General features: G+C 38.8%; 2 protein-coding genes across 8 annotated transcripts in view; one reads left to right on the top strand and one right to left on the bottom strand.

The window, feature by feature from the left end:
• Window positions 1–15,557, bottom strand: part of SOSTDC1 (sclerostin domain containing 1) — a 68,303-nt gene extending 52,746 nt beyond the window's left edge. Inside the window, exons 1-2 of one of the 3 annotated variants that reach the window (XM_058724919.1) lie at window positions 15,444–15,557; window positions 12,952–13,097 (exon numbers count right to left, since the gene is read on the bottom strand). In XM_058724919.1, coding sequence (XP_058580902.1) covers window positions 12,952–12,955 — 4 coding nt within the window. In that variant the 5' untranslated portion in view covers window positions 12,956–13,097; window positions 15,444–15,557. The other 2 variants (XM_058724918.1, XM_058724917.1) reach the window with 2 other exon arrangements.
• LRRC72 (leucine rich repeat containing 72) overlaps window positions 13,641–22,118 on the top strand; it is a 43,304-nt gene continuing 34,826 nt past the window's right edge. Inside the window, exons 1-2 of one of the 5 annotated variants that reach the window (XM_058724914.1) lie at window positions 13,641–13,891; window positions 19,793–19,866. In XM_058724914.1, coding sequence (XP_058580897.1) covers window positions 13,724–13,891; window positions 19,793–19,866 — 242 coding nt within the window. In that variant the 5' untranslated portion in view covers window positions 13,641–13,723. Of the gene's footprint in view, window positions 13,892–19,711; window positions 19,867–22,118 lie in introns of all 5 variants that reach the window. The other 4 variants (XM_058724911.1, XM_058724912.1, XM_058724913.1 and 1 more) reach the window with 4 other exon arrangements.

Raw genomic sequence — 22,118 nt, 5'->3', positions numbered from 1 at the left:
TCAACAAGTAAAAATAAATAAAAATTAAAAAATAGAGTTAGCAGAGATCTAGGGAAAACTGGGTGGCTCAGTGGGCTAAGCATCTGATTCTCGATTTCAGCTCTGGTCATGACCTCGTGGTTCATGAATTTGAGCGCTGCATCAGGCTCTGTGCTGACAGAGCAGAGCCTTGATGGGATTCTCTCTCTCCCCCTCTCTCTCTGCTCCCACCCCCATACTCTCTCTTTCAAAATAAATAAATAAACTTAAAAAAATTAAAAATAAAACTAGCAGAGATCTAGAGCTCTGACCCTGAGAACTGATTGCCCTTTGGATTTCTTATTAATAGACACAAGATACTTCTTTACTGTTCTTTACTGTGTAAACAAGTAAAGCTTAGTGTCCTGATATTATAATGAAAATTTCATAACTTAGGACAACCCCTTTACTCCAAAGTTAGCACCTATCACTGACAATGAATCAGTTAGTGACTCTGTACATGATAAATCACAGGGACTTATACTCAGGGTTGTTGGAAACAACAACCGAGATCATTTATAGATAAACAGAATATGATCCAGGTTATAAAAGCCACTGTAGGAAAAAGCCGTAGCCAGACTGTGTGATTTTCCAATGGGTCTCCTCCAATGGAGCTCCAGACAAGAGCCTCAGGATCATTCCACCAGTTAAAGAAAGTGTCTTAAATTATCTTAAGTAATACAAAGTGTTAAGTTATCATAGCTATACAGTTTAAGTTTGATCCATATCTAAGTAACAAAACAAAGTTAATAAAAAAGTATCCAAACCACAATAGTATATGAAGAAAATCATGCGAGAGGAAAAAATAGCTGTAGGGTAAGAAGTTAAGCTATGGAAGCTAGAATTTGTTAGCAAAGAAACTGTCAAGTTTACCAATCCAGTAACGTTCTTAGTAAATTTTCTTGTCAAGGGATTTCCGACAAGCAATTCCTGACTTCTAGAGAAAACATAACCAAAAAATACCAAGAGATCAAGTCAAAGAACAAAATAATTTTGATAGCAGAAATAATTTTCAGCATGGGCCACACCAAGATAAACAATTATGGGAGTGCACATGTAATACTTTGAGTCACTAATTTGTAAATGACAAAGATCGGAAATAAGGGATTTTCTTCACCCAACGACATCCTAGTTACCAAAGCTATGATACAAAATATAAGAAAAGTCAACAAAAGGGAATTGAAAAAGAATGTATAGAGACAGGATGCAGGACATTTTTCACCACCTAATATTACAATAGGTAGATGGATTAACTAACTATACAATCTGACTTCGAAAATATAGAAAAGATTATTTAAAATAATGTTATATAAAGGGCTTAGTTGACTTCCTTTTGTTGAATGGTATTCACACTTCAGTGACAGAATTTTTAAAGTTTATGGGTAAAATTAGGAATGCAGTAAAATAGTCTTTAGACCACCTACATTTAGCATACATTAAATTACACAACACATTCCTTTTAGTAAATGCTCTTTCTATAACATTCATTCTAGTTACTGATAGAAACTGCAAACAGGATTATGATATTTAATTAATTCAAAAATGCAGCTGTACTTCAAGCTCTTGGCAGCTCTCCAACTACAGTAATGTAAATTTTTAAAGAGAAAGAAAAAAGATACAATTCTACCAGAAATATTTTCACATTTTCTTATTAGTTCTTAATTTGGTGGAGGGGAGGGGCAGGGATATCAGTAGACAGAAGTTCTGGCAAGCGTTATACTAGAAATTAGGGTCAGTTTGGGCCAGATATAGACCCAAGAAATGACACATGCATGTGAAAATGCCAGGGTATTAAGAAGTTCACCTCAAGATAATATTACCACATCAACTAACTTGGTCGGACTTTTGATTTAAAGTAGAGAAATCTAATGTCAAGTGGCTTGAACCAAAAAGAAAGTATATTAACTTCCATAACCAAACTGCAGTGAAGTAAAGCAGGAGTAGAACTAGCTAGAAGGAAGAACTAACACCATTAAACTTGACCTGCTCTTGCTCTGTATGTTACTTTCATTTTCTTCTATTTTAAGTCCACCTTCTAGGTAGAAACATGGCTAACAGCAGCTTCTAAGATCATACACTAACAGTTTAATGATAAGACAATGGAAAGAGTCTAGGCAAAAACTGATTGTACTAGCTTCTGTGACTGACCAATAGTTGTGGCTAGGGTTGTGAAATCCAGATACATTTAGGCTGCCACATTCAGAGAATAATTTGATGGCACCTCCAACAGTTAACCAGAATTGGCGCATAACCCAGTAATTCCACTCTTAGGCATATACCTTAAAAAACTGAAGACAAGTGTTCTAACAAATAACAAAGCGTTCCAATAAATTTACCTAGCAGCACTATTCACAATAGCTAAAAGACAGAAACAACCCAAGTATCTATCAACAGATGAAAGAATAAACAAACTGTGGTACATTGTTACAAAGGTTCACTATTTAGCCTTAAAAAGAATGAATTGCTGAAGCATGCTGAAACATGGATGAACCTCCAAAACATTCTGCTAAGTGAAAGAAGCTAGACATATATTCCATTCATATGGAACATCCACAACAAGTCCGTTCATAAAGATAGAGAGTAGATTAGTGGTTGCCAGGGTTGGGGTGGGGGAGGTTTGGGTGGAGGGAGAAATGGGGATAGGGATGGGATCTCCTCTGAGCATGATGAAAGTGTTTTAGAACCAGATAAAGGTGATGGTTGCATTGTAACTGTACTAAATGCCACTGAATTGTTCATTTTAAAATGTTTTCTATGGGATGTCTGGGTGGCTCAGTTGGTCAACCATCCCATTCTTGGTTTCGGCTCAGGTCATGATCTCGTGGTTTGTGGGTTCAAGCCCCATGTCAGACTCCACAGGGACAGCCCAGGGCCTGCTTGGGATTCTCTCTCACTCTGTCTCTGCCCTTCCCTGCTTGTGCTCTCTCTCTCTCACTCTCAAAATAAATAAAGAAACAAAAAAAATCAAAACAATGCTTTCTATGTGACTTTCACCTCAGTGAGAAAAAAATTTTCTAATGTTCATCAGCATATAAACTTTAAGATTCCTTCATTTTCTATACAGAAAACTGTGGGCCTTCAAGAAATAACTTCAGTGCTTTCAAATATAAATCCTGAAAAGTAATATTCTAATTTCTTTATACTTGACTTTCCACATGGGGTGATATCTTCCTTATCCCACTATAGAATATACCTTATGTGTCTGGAGATATTTTTCCCTGTTCATGATATTGGACTATAAGCAGCCTTCTACACCTGTTATATATCTTCTCATTCTACAAGAACTGTACAGGTCACACAGTTAGGTACTTAGTAAATAAAAGGCCATTAACTTCCATTCAAATGAAGGCAACCAAATATTGACTTCACTGATTCACAGTGAGGTGACTGTAGCTGGTTCTTGATTCCGACTCACCATGTACAACTTTTCTTTCTTTACTTTTCCTTCTTTCCCCTCTTTCCCCTGGCTGCCTACATCCATCTAAACTCTTGGATGCCATTGAAAGAACCCCTCATCAAGCGATAAGAAGTTAAGGAAAAAAAAAAAAAGTGGAAAACTGCTGGAAAGGCAGGACCTCAGTGGTGACTAGAGCCAGGAATTCCAAATCATTTTCTCCCATTTTCTCCCAGTTCTGCCACTCTTCGTGAGCTACGTTTTCATTCTCAGCCCAGCTACTATACATGGCTGGAAACATGCCCAGCAGCCCCCGGTTTATATCACAGCTTGTTTTAATTGCCTTCTCTTCAAATTATTGGTAAGGGCAGGATCTTCACCCCAGGCTCATGGGGATGACCAAATGCATAACACCTGACTCTGGAGAGATACGACGGGTAGCAGTCTATTAGTGCCCTACACTCACAGCCCAGGGGAGGACGCTGCTGCATAACATGCAAGACCACACAGGGGTTGTGCTCTGGAACAGAGTGAATAGCCAGGGCCTGTGGGAGGCAGAGTCTGTAGTGACAAGAGAGTGAGATGCCTTCGTTCCCACACAAGGATGTGATTGGATTGTTTGAATCATTGTTTGGGCTGGCAAGGAAGTGAAACCTGCCACTCAGGGACAGGCAGCAATTGTATTCATTCTGTTGGATAAGGAGGGTTGCTTGGCTAGGACACTCTGCCTGTGGGAAGAGAGTGAGGAGGGGGACATGCAGTTAGGTCATTCTAGGCCCTCCCAGGTTTGGATATTAAGGCAGTACGTGTAATATTAACTTTAGGTCTTAAACCACATAGCTTCACCACCACGAATAGACACTCCCCCCCTTTCCCCTTAGTTACAACTTGAAAAATCTAGGAGTGATTGTTCTACTTAGCCTGTCTTGGATTATGTACCCATTCTTGATGCCAGGAGTTTAGAGAGCTGTAATTACCAGCCTCCCTGGGCCATGAGATCCAGGATGAAGTAGTGCCTCTCTTTTCAAATGGTGAGGGTGATCAAGAGACAGTATAATTCCGGATCATCTTTCCTTTCTCTCTCTCCTGTTTCTCTATATTTCTGCTCTCTTTTTTCTTGTCTTGACTCTGTCTCCTCTCTTCTCTTCACTCCTTTTCCCTTATGTTTTTCTCCCCTTTTGCTCTCTCTCCTTTGTTTTATTAGCTCACTCTCCTTCCCATATTTCCCCACCTGTTTTTAATAATCTGTGCCTGCAAAAGTGACATGAAGCCATCACCTATACAAATGGTAGGGATCTGGTGGCCTTTAGCTTGATTTCTGCTTCTTCCTGCATAATCCAGATCACTAGGGAAAGGCTAAATTGGACAGAGCCTAAATGAGCTGTTTGTCTATCTTTTCTATCCGAATATAAGGAAAATTGCCAAGCATCTTGGAAACCATTCCCCAATGTGGAAACACATTTTCTTTCTTCGTTATAACCTAAAAAGGATTCATGAAACAAAAATTATTTTCTAAAACTTTAGAAGCATTAAACTTGAAATGCAAAAAACCTCTCAATGTCTTTGTACTTCTTCTGAAAAAGATTTCTTCTGAACTACTTTCCAAAATGTAGTGTCTATAATTAAAATGATTATTGAACCTTTGTCTCCTACTTGCTTTGTGTGAAAAGTTGGTAATGAAAGCATCTTTAATAAGAACCTTACAGCTGAATAAAGGCAATAAAGAGCACACAGTTATTACAGTCAATAAGACAGTTTGGAATTATGTACAAGAGTAATTGAAACACTTCAGGCTCTGAGAAAATAATAGTAACATCTTTAATAATCTATTTGAATACCAGCCAATATCAAGCAGAACCAAACATAATTAAAGTATGTTTAGAGCTATGGGTACTAATACTATTTGCTTCATAACTCCTTTTCTTTGGAGAGTGCCTTATTCACATTCTCCAGTCCTTGGCAGAGTATCTGATTGATGGTAGGGATTCAGTCAATTTCAATGCCTGACTGAATGAATGAGTGCATAAAGGAAGGATGTTGGGTCATCTCATGCAGAAAGAAGACTCCTTTAAATGGCTTGATGGCCCAAGCTGGCCACACACGGTAATCTAGGCTTCCTGGAGCTAATTTGGGAGTCTCTCCCTGTCACTTTAGTATGGAAGGAAATAAGAGCAACAAATAATCTGTCCCCAAGAATCCTGGATGCCACTGCTAACAATGATCTTATTATGCAAAACTAATCCAAGCCATAAAGGAAAATGACTTCCAAGCTGAGTCTTCATTCTAAAATTTACTTTAAAATCTATGGGAGTATAGAGAAGAAAATCTTAGCAGTTTTGGATCCCTGAGCCTCTGAGATGGGGCGCCTGAGTGCCTCACTCAGTTGAGTGTTCGACTCTTGATTTTCTCTCAGGTCATGATCCCAGGGTTGTGCGATTGCGATTGAGCCCTGCGTTGGGCTCCACTCTGAGTGTGGAGCCTGCTTAGGATTCTCTCTCTCTCTCTCTCTCTCTCTCTCTCTCTCTCTGTCTTTCTCTTTCTCTGCCCCTCTCCCCCCACTCTTTCTCTCTTAAATAAAGGGAAAAAAAAAACTTTAAAAAAGAGTTTCGGAGAAAACAATGTATTGAGACATAAAACATCCCCAATATAATACCCAAAGTTTGACAAAACAATAGTACTCTATTCTGTCCCATTTTTTAAAAATATATATTGCATTTAAAAAGTTTTCATAAAAAGATTTTAAAAAATTGTTTATTGACTTGCCAATAGTATTATTTGGGTAATGATTTTTTTTTTAAAGTCAACACAATTTAGATTAAGTTGTAGCTTAATAAAAAATTTTTTTTGAAGTTATCCTTCAATTAAATTACATTATGATAAAAGAGTCAAATTTATTTTTACATCTAAACATGTGGTTGCATGTAGCTAACATTCCAAGAATAAATTTATCTTTCCAGATTTAAATATTAATCTGGAAATTGTCAGGATGAGAAATTTTGTCAAATGTTTACTACATATGGTAACAGGGACAAGGATTCTTTTGAAAATAACTGAATTGACTAGAGAAATGTGACTTTTTGGCCTTCCTTGTACTTGTAATTTAAATTCATACATACATATAATACAATAATACACATATAAATGCATTAGTAATCTATTGCTGCATAACAAATTACTTCAAAATTTAGCAGCTTCAAATAGTAAACATTTATTATTTCCATTTTGAGTGTCAGGACTCTGAGTGTGGCTCACCTGGGTGCCTCTGGGTCAGAATCTCTCAGAAGGCAGCAATCCAGGCCAGGGCTATAGTTATCTCAAGGCTTCAGTAGAGGGGCATCTACTCCCAAACTGACTCACACAGCTATTGGCAGACTTCAGGTCCTCTCTCCGGCTGTTGGCCAGAGACAACAATACCTTGTCATGTGGGTCTATAGGTCAGCTCACAACATCATGCAAGTTTACCTCAGACCAGGCCACAGAACAAGACAGAGGGTCCTCAAGACAGAAATTACAGTCCTTTTATAACCTAATTTCAGAAGTGATATCCCATCCTCCTGCCACATTCTATTTACTAGAAGTGAGTCCATAAATTCAGCCCATGTGCAAGGGGAGACGATTATACAAGGATATGAAAACCAGGAGAGAGAGATCATTGGGGGCATTGAAATGTTGTCTACTAGTAAGGTGTGTGTGTGTGTGTGTGTGTGTGTGTGTGTGTGCACGTATGTGTGTGAATGTATATGTATACATACATGCATGCATGCATGTACATACTCACACACATGTATAGAGAGAGAACTTATGCTTCAGATGTCTGATTGTTAAATCATATATGTGACAAAATACAGTATTCTGACTAGCATTTATAAGACTTCTCTGCCAATTTAGGATAAATTTCTCTGTATCAATAACTCATGAAGTCTAAATTGAACAAGGTAAGGGAAGGATTAGTTATTTTAATGACATCACACAATGAAATCCTATAATGGAAATTCATTTTAAAGAACCATATGACTTCTCTACCCAGTTACCATGCTAATTTCAGGTAGGAGGTCTTCTGTTCCAGGCTCCATGATTTAAAATCCCCTGCTCTCAGGATGCCTGGGTGGCTCAGTTGGTTAAACAATTTACTTTTGATCTCAGCTCAGGTCTTGATCTCAGGGTCATGAGTGCAAGCCCCATGTTGGGCTTCATGCTAGGCATGGGCCTACTTAAAAAATTAAATTAAATTAAATTAAATTAAATTAAATTAAATTAAATTAAAAGATAAAAGCTCCTGCTCAGGTCTTCCTCTGGCCTCCCCACCCCCTGATCCTGCCCACCCCATGGGACAAGTGGATGAGCTGACCAGGAGTTCTTGTCCCCTCATCTTTTCCACACTCTATACCTAGAACCCTGATGGGCATGTTCTCCTCTATTCACAAGGGATAGTCAAAGGGTGGCTTTGTGAGGGCATAGATAGAGAGTAGACATGGGGCCACTGATCTTGGGAGAAAATGTAAAACCACACTGAAGCCAGCACAGGTTTACAATTGAAAATTATATTATTTGGTTAAGCTGGAGTCCTGTCTAGAGGTTTTTTAGCTGTTCCAGGTAGTCTAGGAATGTTTCCAAACTTGAACCACCTCCTGTTCCTATTAAGGTAGCTATTTGGAGGATTGTGTGTGAATTTTGGGAGAAAATGGGTTTATGTAAGTAAGCACTAGAAATGACTCTTTTCCTGAGAGACTTCAAGAAAAATACATATGGGCAATATTCCTTTAGAACCATGGTGACAAATGGGTCACAGGGTTGGCAAGAGACTGATGCTTCTCTATTTGCTCAGAACCCACAATCACTCTGACAATTTAAACAATGGCAACACTTAGAACATCAGGTAATAGCATCTTGGGCATAGATTCTGGGGATCAGCGAAGGGGTACTTTGAGGACAGAGAAATAGTTTATCTCATCAGTCTGCTAGGCAGCAGGCATTAGCCAGGAAGAGGAAAGCAAGGGAAGACAGTTGTACAGGATGCTACAAGATGACCTGAATCACTGGGTGACTTTAAGAAATAACTGGCGGTGGGGGGGGGGGGGGGGGGTGGGGGTGGGCGGAGGGGCCTGGGTGGCTCAGTCGGTTGAGCGTCTGACTTCGGTTCAGGTCATGATCTCGCGGTTTGTGGGTTCGAGCCCCGCGTCAGTCTCTGTGCTGACAGCTCAGGGCTTGGGGCCTGCTTCGGATTCTGTGTCTCCCTCTCTCTCTGCTCCTCCTCTGCTCACACTCTGTCTCTGTCTTAAAAATAAATAAAGTTTAAAAAAAAATTTTTTTTAAAAAGAAAGAACTGGGAAGCTCTATAGATCTAGCTTGTAGGGCTTAAGTCATTTCCATCTGCATGTTAAAAGTTAAACAACTAACATGAAATGAAGATTCACAGAAATGAAAGACCTAAGCATGAGAAAGGAAGCCATCAAAATCCCAGAGATGAAAGCAGGCCAAAACCTCTTTTACCTCGGCCACAGAAACTTCTTATTCAACACATCTGCAGAGGCAAGGGAAACAAAACCAAAAATGAACTATTGGGACCTCATCAGAATAAAAATCTTCTTCACAGTGAAGGAAACAATCAGCAAAACTAAAAGGAAACCGAAGGAATGGGAGAAGTTATTTGCAAATGACATATCAGATAAAGGGTTAGTATTCAACATCTATAAAGAACCTATCAAACTCAACACCCAATAAACAAACAATCCAGTGAAGAAATAGGCAAAAGACATGAATAGACACTTTTCCAAAGAAGACAACCAGATGGCTAACAGATACATAAAAAAATGCTCAACATCACTCATCGTCAGTGAAATACAAATCAAAACCACATGAGATACCACCTCACACCAGTCAGAAAGGCTAAAATTAACAACTCAGGCAACAACAGATACTGGCGAGGATGTGGAGAAAGGGGAACTCTTTTGCACTGCTGGTGGGAATGCAAACTGGTGCAGCTACTCTGGAAAACAGTATGGAGGTTACTCAAAAAACTAAAAATAGAACTACTCTATGACCCAGCATTTGCACTACTAAGTATTTATCCAGAGGATACAGGTATGCTGTTTTGAAGGATCACAGGCACCCCAATGTTTATAACCGCGCTGTTGACAATAGCCAAAGTATGAAAAGAGCCTAGATGTCAAATCAAAAAGAAAAGAAAAGAAAAGAAAAGAAATCTTCCCATTTGTAACAACGTGGATGGAACTAGAGGCTATTACGCTAAGTGAAATTAGCCAGTTAGAGAAAGACAAATATCATATGACTTCTCTCATATGATGGAATTTAAGATACAAAATAGATGAACATAAGGGAAGGGAAGCAAAAATAATATAAAAACAGGGAGGAGAACAAAACATAAGAGACTCTTAAACACAGAGAACAAACTGAGGGTTGCTGTAGGGGTTGTGGGTGGTGGGATGGCTAAATGGGCAATGAGCATTAAGGAAGGTGCTTGTTGGGATGAGCACTGGGTGTTATACATAGGGGATGAATCACCAGATTCTAGGCCTGAAATCATTATTACACTATATTCTAACTTACTTGGATGTAAATTAAAAAAGAAAAAGAAAAAAGAAAAATCAAAGAAAAAAAATACAGATAAGTAATAGGCATTTCAAAGCTACTCATCTTCACTAAACAAATTAAAGCACTGAGATAAAATTTTTCTCCAATTAGTTCGGCAAAATTCAACAAAATGTCATCCTATAGAGATAGGAACATTCCTAGATATGACTCATTAATACCATCAAGGAATTTCACCTGATGTAACATCCAGAAGCATTTATTACAGCATTGATTATCACAGCAAAAAAGAAAAAAAAAATTGGCCCAACATAAATGTCCATCAATATAGTAATGAATAAATAAACCATAAGAATAATTACAATGGAATATAATACAAAAATTCAATTCAGTAGTTGAGTTTAAAAGACGGAAGTTCATGAGATGGTAAAGAGAAATATGAAGGCTGAATAAATTATATGGACACTTTTCATTAAAAGGAAAAAACCTACATAGGCAGAAGCAAGTGAGTGAGCCACAGTTTCATAGAGGCTGGAAGATGATATGAGAGTTCTGGGTCAGAGACTAGGGAAGGTTTAGTATTCACAGTAACAAGCACAACCAGAGTATGTGTATTTGCACCAATTCCTCCAGCCACAATTTCCAGAGACCTGAGAATCAGGCCAGATGATGTGGTCACATATAATGGGTTGTGTTGGAGGAGAGGAACCCTGAACTTGGAAAACCCAAATATTTTATACTAGGCAGTAAAAGCCTGCCTGGTCTCATCTTTATCATAAGGGAGACATTACATTTATTATGCTGCTTAGTAAAAAACCAAAAATACACCTACTCTTTGCTCAGGAGGCAGACACTATATCTTCCAAGGCTATTCATTATAAAAATTTTAAATATAGTCCTGAATAAAAGCAGTCAGTGCCTCTTCCTGTAAGACTTGCAGTAACATGAAAGACTCACAGAGAATTCCATGAATTCTCAATATTCTATTTCATTCGCATTTTGTGTCAACAAACAAAAAAATTGTAGCTGTCAATTAAAATGATATATCATTTTACCAAAACTTAAAACAATGAAAATGTTGATACTCTGCTTATCAAATATCATAAAAAGATATATTTATACATATAAGAATATGCTTTGATTGTGGGTGATTATGTTGCTCATTCTCTGTACATTCTTTACAGTAGAAAATGACAGATAATGATGATTTTATATAATAAATATTTTTTAGTCACTTGGAAAAATAGCATCCAGACTTATTACTGCCCTAATTACTCAGGGCAAAATTAGGAAGATAATATTTAAAAAAATTATTTAGCTTTAAAGATAACCATCACATGCATATTTTTTTCTCACATATTTTCCACTGAAAAATGGTTCTTAAAAAACAATTATATGTCAACAACTCAACAAGAATCTTTCATTCTGAGAATAACACACATTACCTGTCTAGAAGAATGTAATTAAATAATAGATTTTTGTGCTAAACTTTCAACTTCTTCATTTTACTATTAAAGGAACACTTAATCCACGGAGACATTAAGTGACCTGACAGTGGCCAACAACTAGTTAATGTCAGAGCTGAGACCAAACCCCACATGCCCTGACTTGGAGCACAGGCTCTTTCTTCTTATCCAAAGCCACATACATGATACGATAGAGCTTTCAAACTGGGGTATGCATACCCCTGCAGGCAATGGCAGCGTGCCAGGGAGGTAAAGCCACAGGATAAACACAGGGTGTCTTGCCTCAATGTAAATATTACTCAAAGATTTGAGGGAAGTTAGGGGGAGCAACTTTATTTTTATACTAAAACAAGATTGATTATAAAGCAGAATGTACATTTTACATGGATTTTTCAAAATTCAAGCTGAATTCCTCAGGCTAGACTCCCATCTCATGGAGGTAAAAAAAATCTCTCTGCTCACTCTGCTAAGGATGCTTCTTTTATAAAAACGTGATACCACCCATGTGAGGATTTCTATGATGTTCCTTTACCAAAAAAGTACTTCACTAACCTCCATCTTTGACATTCCATAATTAAATTTGCATTATTTTAGTCTTCATGATCAGTTAAATGGTGAACTTTTCTCCAAGAGAGAACACATTAAGACCCTATAATAAATGAGTTCCTGAGTTCCTTTACTAAAATAGATTTTTTTTAAAATTTCTTTTTTCTTCTTAATCAACATTAAGTAAAAAGATTTTTTAAATAAGGATAAAATTTTTAAACGTAATCTTAGTAGAAATTATCTGCTTAGTAGTTTACTTACGTAAGATGCTCCATAAAAGTATTTTGCATATGATTCTAATACTCACATGTGTATAATGTACAAAAACGAGCAAATAGTATGTACTCCCATTTTTTCATGTAGCATCTACGTAAATGATAATCTGAAATTATATAACTCATATTCACAGCAAAAAGGGACCAATAAATTATTTTATGCATTTTCTCAGTGGATCATTCCTCTCAACTGATTTTTACTTCTGGGATAAAAACCACTTCAACACTCTCAGATAATTACTCCTGTGATAACTGGGTAGACGCTTACCCACCCACCTCCACCAGACCCAAATACTTTTAAGAAGTACTAAAAGAGTGTGTGTTTGATTTCTCTACCGAGACAGTTTTGAACACTTTATCCCAACACCAGCATTTTTTTTTAATGCAAGTAGCCTGACTTATTTCTAAAAGCTACATTTAATTTTTAGATTTCAAGTTCAAATTTGGACCCACGCAACCAACTCATACAATTGAACCAACGTTTACTAAATGCAGTGTACTCGGCCTTGGCAGAAAATACTATGGCACAGACAGATCTCAAGCATCCCAAGCTAGAGGGAAACAAAACTCACATGAACAAGATCACATGACAGCCTATGCAAGAGGTTCCAATGGAACTAGGGGATCCAAAAAGTAAAAAAAAAAAAAAAAAAAAAAGACTTAGAGATTGGAAGAGACTTGCAAAAACAGTGACTCAACTTACCCATTTTCTGTCAGAGAGAGGACTTCTCAGCTACTCAGCCAAAATGCTCTTCACAATAAGATCCGCCAAGAGTTCCATTTTTCTGTGCACCTGGAATCGTGGGACTCCTCCATAATGCCACCTCCGTGCCCATCCTAAGACTAGGTCTAGGATTAAGCAAGTTAGACATTGGCCTTAGTTCAAAAACGTAAGGTATTCAAAGTCAGCAATCAAAATAAATGTCTTAGGCAATATTTTTTCTTAGAAATTCAAAATTAATACAGCAGCATTCATGAGAGGCAGAATGTCAACATTTTAAATAAAGGCAGGATTAGCGGTACTGATTTTTTCCTTTTTCCTACAAGCTCCACTAGGGTTCCGCAGGGTGTACCTTCATCCCCAGCCTCCTCGTGGCGGTCAGTGGTACATCTAATTTTCAGAGAGCTGCGTTTTCTGATACTTAGAGCTCAAATCAATGACATTATTATTACTGGGAGACTGCCTTTGGGGTGCTCTCTCGCACTCTGGTATATATAGCTGATCACCTGCTCTCTGGCATCCACAGCACGCTTCCCCGCACCCCGGGGAAACAGGAGTGCGTCCAGGGTGTAACGTGATGGACGCTGCAGGGCCACACGTGAAAACGTCACAGAAGTCAGCGACTGCCTTCAAATCTTCCCTAGTTTGGATTGGTTTCTAGTTGCCGACTTTGCGGTAACTGTTGGTAACAGAACAATGAGCTGCGGGCTGGGCTGGCTGGATAGGAGGTGCTGCTGGCCTCCTGGGTGCCCGGATGGCCTGGGCCCCTGACCATCTGGCCCGCGCCTTCAGACACTCAACGCGCGTAGTCAGTGTTCCGGAAACTGCCCTGGAGATCAGCCTCAGGGTGAGCGGTGCCCTCTTCTCCAGGCCACGAACCCTTGGAATCCTGCGCCAAAGCCCGTCAGTTGGAGGCCGCCAGGTGGGGTCGGGCCGGAGGGGGTGCAACCACGGCAAACCCCAGGCCCTGCGCTGGGGCTCGGGGTCCGTAATCTCTGGGGTAGGGTTTGGGGGTGCCTCTGTTCCACACTAGTGGACCGACATGAACCTTTTCCGGCTTGCCATCTGCCGCATATATAACAATGGCGGTTTAGGGAGTAGGCGAGAAAGACATAATCTTGGAGTCTTGACTCTCCAACAAATATATATAACCCGGAAATGCCATTCCCTGAAATGGCATTTCTTCTTTGATGGACAGTAAAAGCAGAGTTGAGGGCAGTTAAGATAAAGGCTTAAAGAATGTTTGGGGAAAAAATGTCAGAAGTGTTAGACATAGGAGCTAGCCAAGTGTTGAAGGGTTCTTGGATTTGTCTGGAAAGGCTTGGGGCTACCATGGAAATCAAGGCTGGGGTTCTCTAAGGAACTGAAGCTCCTGACAGTAAGTCCTAACTAAGCTATGGTGCATGTGAGTTGCATGTAGCTATAGGAGTTTATCATCAGAATACATAAATCATCAAAGAGAATCTTTCTTCTATAGATTCTGATGTGGACTTCATTCTTCTGGGATTTAACAATTCCACAATTATCAAACATTTTTTTTTTTTCTGTTTTATCTAGATCCTAAGGCATCAGGGCAGTGGAGGAAGCTTGCTGCTATCTTCCCTGTGCCAGAACTGCCCACACCCCAATTCCATGTTGGATTGCTTTTATTTCCCTGGTTTGTTAACCAGTTAATTGGAAATCTGTTCGCACTCATCAGACAACTGACATTGTTGTCCAGATTCAACACCTTTTCTGAGTAATAAATACCCTCTACCTACTACCTTACATAACACTGCAGATTCAGATTCTATTTTCTTGAGGGGCACCAGGGTGGCTCAGTCGGTTAAGCATCCAACTCTTGGTTTCCGCTTAGGTCATGATCTTCCGGTTCCTGAGTTCAAGCTCTGCATCAGGCTCTCTGCTGACAGTATAGAACCTGCTTCATATCCTCTGTCCGCCCCCCCTGCTCCTTCCTTGCTCTCTCTCTCTCAAAAGTAAAATTAAATTAAATTAAATTAAATTAAATTAGGGGCGCCTGGGTGGCGCAGTCAGTTAAGCGTCCGACTTCAGCCAGGTCACGATCTCGCGGTCCGTGAGTTCGAGCCCCGCGTCAGGCTCTGGGCTGATGGCTCGGAGCCTGGAGCCTGTTTCCGATTCTGTGTCTCCCTCTCTCTCTGCCCCTCCCCCGTTCATGCTCTGTCTCGCTCTGTCCCAAAAATAAAAAAATAATAATAATAATAAAATAAATTAAATTAAATTAAAATAAAAAACATTAAAAAAATAACAAATCCTACCTTCTTGAAATTTGCTTTCTTGGCTCCCACTCTGCTCTTGTTTCTCCTAACTTTGTGAGCATTCTCCCAAACCCCCTTCCTTCCGCTCTCCCAACCCAATTCCCTCCTGTCTATAAATGGAGACACCTGCCAACCATCTAACCTGGGTCCCGCTCCCTCCTCTGTAGGGACCTGACTCACCACGCTGTGCATACCCACCCTGACATCTCTGGTGAGATCCACACTTCCACCTGCAGCTTTCTGGTGGATGTCTCGACCCGTGTGTCCCAGCCGCCAGCCACAGTTTCAGCATTTCCAGCTGAATTCACTTTCCCTTCCAAGATACCTCCTCCTCTTCATGTCCTCACATGATCATCACCACCTGTGACTTTGCTCACCCTTGTTCTCAACCTTCTTATTTGCCAGTTGCCATCCGTTCTCTCCGTTCTCTCCGCACACACTCTGTCCTGTCTGTTCTGCACTCATTCCTGCTTGCCACTCTCCTGGGGCCTCGCCCTGATTTGCCAGTGGCAGCCGTGCCTCCCACCTGCCGTTGTCTCTGAGCCTCAGCCGATCGTACCTGTTCCGCCTGCTAGAGTCTTCTTCCTGAGGCCTTGCTTTGTCACAACTTTTCTGCAGTTTAAACATCCCTTAATTCCTATTGCCCCAGAATGGAGTCCAGTGCTGAATTAATCACTCCAGAGTTCTCAAGCCCCTTGTTTTAGAGTACCAGCACAGCAAGGGCACCAAAAGAGATGGAAGAAAAATGTCTTTCAAATAACTTGCTATTGGAGAGTGTTTAAAAGCATGGATGTAGTTATGATGGGAAAAAAAGAGAACTTTGTTGGACTCTCTTGCGCTGACTTTATCATGTTGCTAAAATATGTATTTCATGTATATCTTATAAAATGAAATTGATTTTAAGTTACAGATTACATACAACATGTGATTTTAAGTTTGAGTTCTTCGGGCCTATAAAAGTTTTGTTTGCACGGTGAGTAAGTGCACACTTCCGAGCACAGATAATATGATGCCAATCCACCTTTCTTAGTATATTTCTCACAATTACCTTCCACAGGCCTTTCACTGCATTCAAAGACCACAAACCATACATGTGTCATACTTTCTTTCCTTGCTTCTTCTCCATTGTGTATTTGCTCCCTTCTGATTAGAAGCACGCTCATCAATATTCTGTTTTTAATTTCTCATTACCCTTTCAGGTCCAGCCTAACTGTCACTCATGCCCTGAAATGTTCGTGGAGTTCCCAGGCTGACAGTAATTTCTTCTCCCTCTGTATTCACCAGAGCATATCCTTATTGTCCCATATCCCTTAACACCTGTAACCTTCCTTTACAGCTCTGTGTGTCCTGTGCTCTCTGAGTAAAAGCTTTACTCACAGACAGCGGACACCTTACCTGATTCATCACTACATTTATTCGCTAGTCTAATAAACTAAACTAGTCACCACCTGAACTAAGCACTCGGGGGTCTGTGGTTCAGCAAATGATGGAACCACTATTTTAAAAATGGTCCATCTTAAAGAATGCTGTTTTCTGCAGCTGCTACGGAAATGGTACGATGTTTTCTCAAAAAATTGCACGTAGGATTACCATATGATCCAGCAATCCCACTTCTGAGTATATTACACTCAAAGGAAGTGAAAACTGGGACTCAAATTGATGTTTGTACACCCATGTTCATAGCGGCGTTATTGGCAAAAACCAAAAGATGGCTGCAACCCAAGTGTCCATAGACTGATAAATGGAACAACAAAATGTAGTAAATACCTATGAAAAAATATTATTCAGCCTTAAGAAAGAAGGAAATTCTGACACACACTACGACATGGGTGGACCCTGGAGACATTATGCTAAGTGAAATTAACCAAGCATAAAAGGACAGATATTGTCTGATTCCGCTTAGGTGAGGTACCTGGAGTAGTCAAATCCATAGAGAGAGAGAACTGAAGGATGGTTGCCGGAGGGCTGGAGGAAGGGGGAAAGTGGGCAGTTAGTGTTTAAGGGGTACAGAGTTTCATCTGGGGAAGAATAAAAACTTCTGGAGATGGATGGTGGCCACGGTTGCACTACCATGTAAATGCACTCAATGCCACAGCACTGTACCATTAAAATAGTAAATTCCATGTTATATATATTTTACCACAATAGAAACAGTTCAGGGAATGAATGCTTGTTGTGCTTCTTTAGATGAAAGGGATATGCTGCTCGTGAAGTTGTGTGTTGATTGGGACCTGGAACTGCTCCACCACGGATGCTCTGAAACTTGAAACTTCTTGGCACGTTTTCGTGTTCTTTGGCACTTTGACATTAATACTTGTTACTAGATTCATACCAAATTTTTGGTTGGAAAGAAACATACCATGATTAAAAGCTGTGTAAATAATTACACCAGCGATTTGCATATTATGCTGATTGTTTCAATTTCCCTTTTCATCTCTTCATTTTCAAAATTTGACTCAAATCCTTACAATATTTATTCTAAATTTTCAAAGTTTGTGTCAATTTCCAATTACTGAATTAATATGTACTTCTTAAAATATCCAAAAATTATTTTTAAATGTACAGGTTAGAAAATGAAAGTCCCCCATGATCTCAAGTGATAACTTTTGTTACCGACTTGGAGTGTGTGCAAATGCACACATGTATGTGTATACACGTCATTGGTAACAAAAATGGTGTTAGCACATGATATACTGCCAATGGCATTTTTACTTTTGGATATCTTTATATGTTTAGATATCTGTCTCTATATATTTTTAAGCTACTACACTATATTCTTGTGAAGTTACATGTTAATGTAACCTATATTCCAATAAAGGGGGCATATTTCACAAATATAGAAAATGTATGCTGAGATGAACAATGAACTTCACATTGTGTGTGTGTGTGTGTGTGTGTGCGCACGTGCAGGTACACGCACATATGCAGACTAGTATATTTTTGAGTGCTAGGTGTAGAATGGCGCAATTGAGTTAAAAGCCCATTTAAAACTTTCATGGAGAGCTGCAAATTGTTAATTCTACTTTGGCTGGATTTTAACATCCCAAACACTTTAACACACTTGCAATTGGCTGTTTATAGTAGAAGCTGATAGTTTAGATGGTTAAGTTAAAATATCCAGATCCAGATGCCTAAGCCTGATCCAGTGGGTTTATCCAAGCCCCCAATTCAGCTTGCTCTTTATAGAGTCACAAAAATGCCCTAATGGAAATGCCTCCACCTGAGCCAATGAGTTCTCTAAGCCCCAAGATCCACCTTGTGTAACAAGGTAACAAAGGAAGTTTGGGAAATACATTAACAGTGACTCTCAATCCCTGGTATATCTATCTTCCTCTCTTCTTTCAATATTTGTTCATTCCATTAAATCTAACTCTTCTTAACATCCTCTACTAAATAACAAAGCTATTGTCAAAATTTCATAAATCACTGACAACACAACCTCACCACCCACGACAAATCCCAGCTGAAATTTGGTGATTGTTTTGACTCTGATAATTACAATGTTTATAAGATTCCAGTAGTGCAACAATTATACTTTCCACTTTTGTTGTGTCTTGTTAGCTTTACTCCTTCATGGCAAATTATAGATGGGCTTTAATTTTTCTGTATCATTTTAGGCCATGTGGCTTGTAAATGTTATTTTGTAATTTAGCAAAGGCTCTTAAAAAGAAAAAGCAAAGCACTTAAATTGCTGTTGTTGGATTTGTATTTTCAAAACAAAGCCTATGGGAATAAAAATTACTTCTTTCCCATCAAAAATTCCCACGGTGCAAGTATGTTAGTAACTCGTGAAAAATGAAGATACTGTTCCTTCACAAAGAAAGGGAAATGATATCTATTCACTTATTCATTGGTCTGACGTTTATTGAGAAGTTACAATGTGAAACACCTGTACAATAATATGTATTGTATCCTACTCTACCTGCAATGGTGATACCAAGGATCTTCTGTAAGCTTTATGAAAAAGCTACCAAATATGAATTCTTCATGTTTGAAAGAACATTTAAGAATATTTAAAGACCAAATCATTCGGCCGCATAGAAAATCAAAAACATGCTTTTGGGAGCACCTGGGTGGCTCAGTCGATTAAGCGTCCAACTTAGGCTCAGGTCATGATCTCATGGTTCATGGGTTTGAGCCCTGCATCGGGCTCTGTGCTGATAGCTCAGAGCCTGGAGCCTGTTTCAGATTCTCTGTCTCCCTCTCTCTCAGGCTCTCCCCTGTTCACATTCTCTCTCTCTCTCAAAAATAAATAAAACATTAAAAAAAAAACTTGCTTTTGGTTAATATGTACACATACAATTTTTTTTCTTTTTGATTAAAAATTATTTACACATCTGTGCCCAGGATTAAGGATAATGAAATTCAACCACAAAAATGATTAAATAATATATAATTGTAGTGTTGAAATTTATTAGTTTAGAGTGGTTGCCTCCTTATTCACCTTTCTTTTGATCTTCTCGTAGACGTTATTGTTATTGACTGCAAATGTCTCTGTATTTTTGCTCAGTGGAATGTGGCTTGACAGATTAATTATATGTTATCAGGCAGTTGAAGATCAGCTAAAGATATGTGGCCACAAGAGGGATGCTGATGTCTTTGAGCTGTTCCTTTCTCAAAAGTAAGTGTCCTTTATATAAGAATTAGAAGAGCATCATATTATAATGTTTCACAGATTCACATGTTCTTTTCCATTGTTTTCCCCAAGGACTGGCTAGGCAAGTACCAACCTCTAATTACTTTACCATTCACTGGCGTCTCTATTAGAAAGGCGAAATTAAAATAGATAAAAACAAAGATTATGGAGCCAGGCTGAGTGTGAATCCCAGCTCTGTCTCTTCCAGCTGTGTAATCTTGGGCATGCCATAAAACTTAGGATTGTCAAATTTACCAAATAAACATACAGCAAGTCCAGTTATATGTGAGTTTCAGAGAAACAGATGAATATAATTTTTCTTTAGTATTAAGTATGTCTTACACTTCCTTGGGTTTCTCTGAAATTCACATGTAAATGGGACTCATATTTTATCTACCATGGCTTCTGCCTGAGTATAACAATGCTATCTGCTTCACAAGGTTGTTGGGTGAAGATTAGGTGTGATAGTAGAAAGTAGAGGGCCTGGTTGACAGTAAGCACTCAGTGAGCATTAATACAGTTAATATTATTACTGTTATTACAGAATGGCGGCTCATTATACCTCTGTACTATAATAATAATCCTATTATATTATACCCCTAGCCAACAACCCCTGTACTAATTTTATAGGTAAGTAAGAAAACCTCTTCCTGTAACAACCCCCTTTCATGCCCCTCCAACTCCCCAAGGTGGGAGAGGTAATGTGGGCTCTTCTACAGAGCAGTCACAATGCCTGAGATAGAACCCCATGTGTAGGAGGAAGATGAAGTTATGGGTTGGACTGGACCACAGTTTTTACTAGCCAACAAGTGACATCTGTGCGGCTATACTTGGAATTTAATAACAATGACCCTACTCCTACTCTTCTTTCCCCCCTTTCATGCTTTTCAATCTCTATGAATTCTATGTATTAATTTAAAATAGGCTAGACATATTTTGACTCATGTAATCTTTGGAACTCAGCTACTTTAAAAAAATTTTTTTTTAACGTTTTTATTCATTTTTGAGACAGAGAGAGACAGAGCATGAATGGGGGAGGGTCAGAGAGAGGGAGACACAGAATCTGAAACAGGCTCCGGGCTCTGAGCTGTCAGCACAGGGGCCCTATGCGGGGCTCGAACTCACGGACCGCGAGATCGTGACCTGAGCCGAAGTCGGCGCTCAACCGACTAAGCCACCCAGGCGCCCCAGAACTCAGCTACTTTTTAAAGCAAATGTCTCACTCTATCTATCATTGAAGTCAGTCACTTTATTGCTGGTGATTTGTGGAAATCCTTTATTAATAAACATATTTCTTTTGTGATGTATAATTTTTTTAGATTAATAAGTGCAGAGAAAAATATTTATCTTGGTAACGTTTCTAAATCTCTTTATAGTAACGGAAAAAAGAGCTGGCCAATTTAGGATTTTTAAAAATGGGTATTTTAGAATGGAACAGATATAGTAGATAATTCTGACACACTTAAAGTCATGCTTTGAATCTCTCTATAGATCAATTAGCTTTATAATACATATTTTATGTGGCCAAAGATCGCATCTCTAAGCCTTTCGTGATTTTAACATCTGTGTAGTACAAGGGTAAGCAGATAACAATAAGAAAAGCTTTAAAACACTAGAAAAAAATAGAAATATTGATCCTCTGACAGTGAGTAATTACTGGTCTTCTTAACTAAAGGACAATACATTTTATATCCTAAGAATACTAAGTTATCATTTAATACATCTGGGTACAAAAACTATATGTATTTCTCAGCCCGGACACCATTAAACTGGGTAAACTAGGTTATTTGTTGGAGTCTCTGTTGCCAAACAGGAAAACAAAACAAAATAAAACAACAACAAAATCAACTATTTCCTTGAGTAATCATGGAGAATGCATACTGTGACAACAGAACTAACATGTTATTGTCGCCATAAGTCATTGCCATCATTAGTCGTAGGATTTCTTCTCTTTGTCTTCCACTGGCATCACCCCGAAATAAAGGGCAACAGCCCTTTATTGATTTCTAACAGGTTTATGTGCAGAATTTACCCTTTTGACTTGAATTAAAGTCCTTTTAAAAGGGAATCAACTTTATTACCTTATATAATACAACTAGTACAAGAAAATTAATGACATTAATTTGACACAATTGATATTTCAAAGTATTAATGTATTAAAATAACTCTTCTGGGAAATCCTTGGGGAAATCCTCTAAGTGGGACTTGAGTTTCTCTCCTACCACATAATGATTGTT

This window comes from Neofelis nebulosa, chromosome 4, assembly GCF_028018385.1.
Source record: "Neofelis nebulosa isolate mNeoNeb1 chromosome 4, mNeoNeb1.pri, whole genome shotgun sequence".
Taxonomy (NCBI): Eukaryota; Metazoa; Chordata; class Mammalia; order Carnivora; family Felidae; genus Neofelis; species Neofelis nebulosa.
The sequence above is the reverse complement of the archived record's forward strand: the minus strand, read 5'-3'. Positions and strand labels throughout refer to the sequence as shown.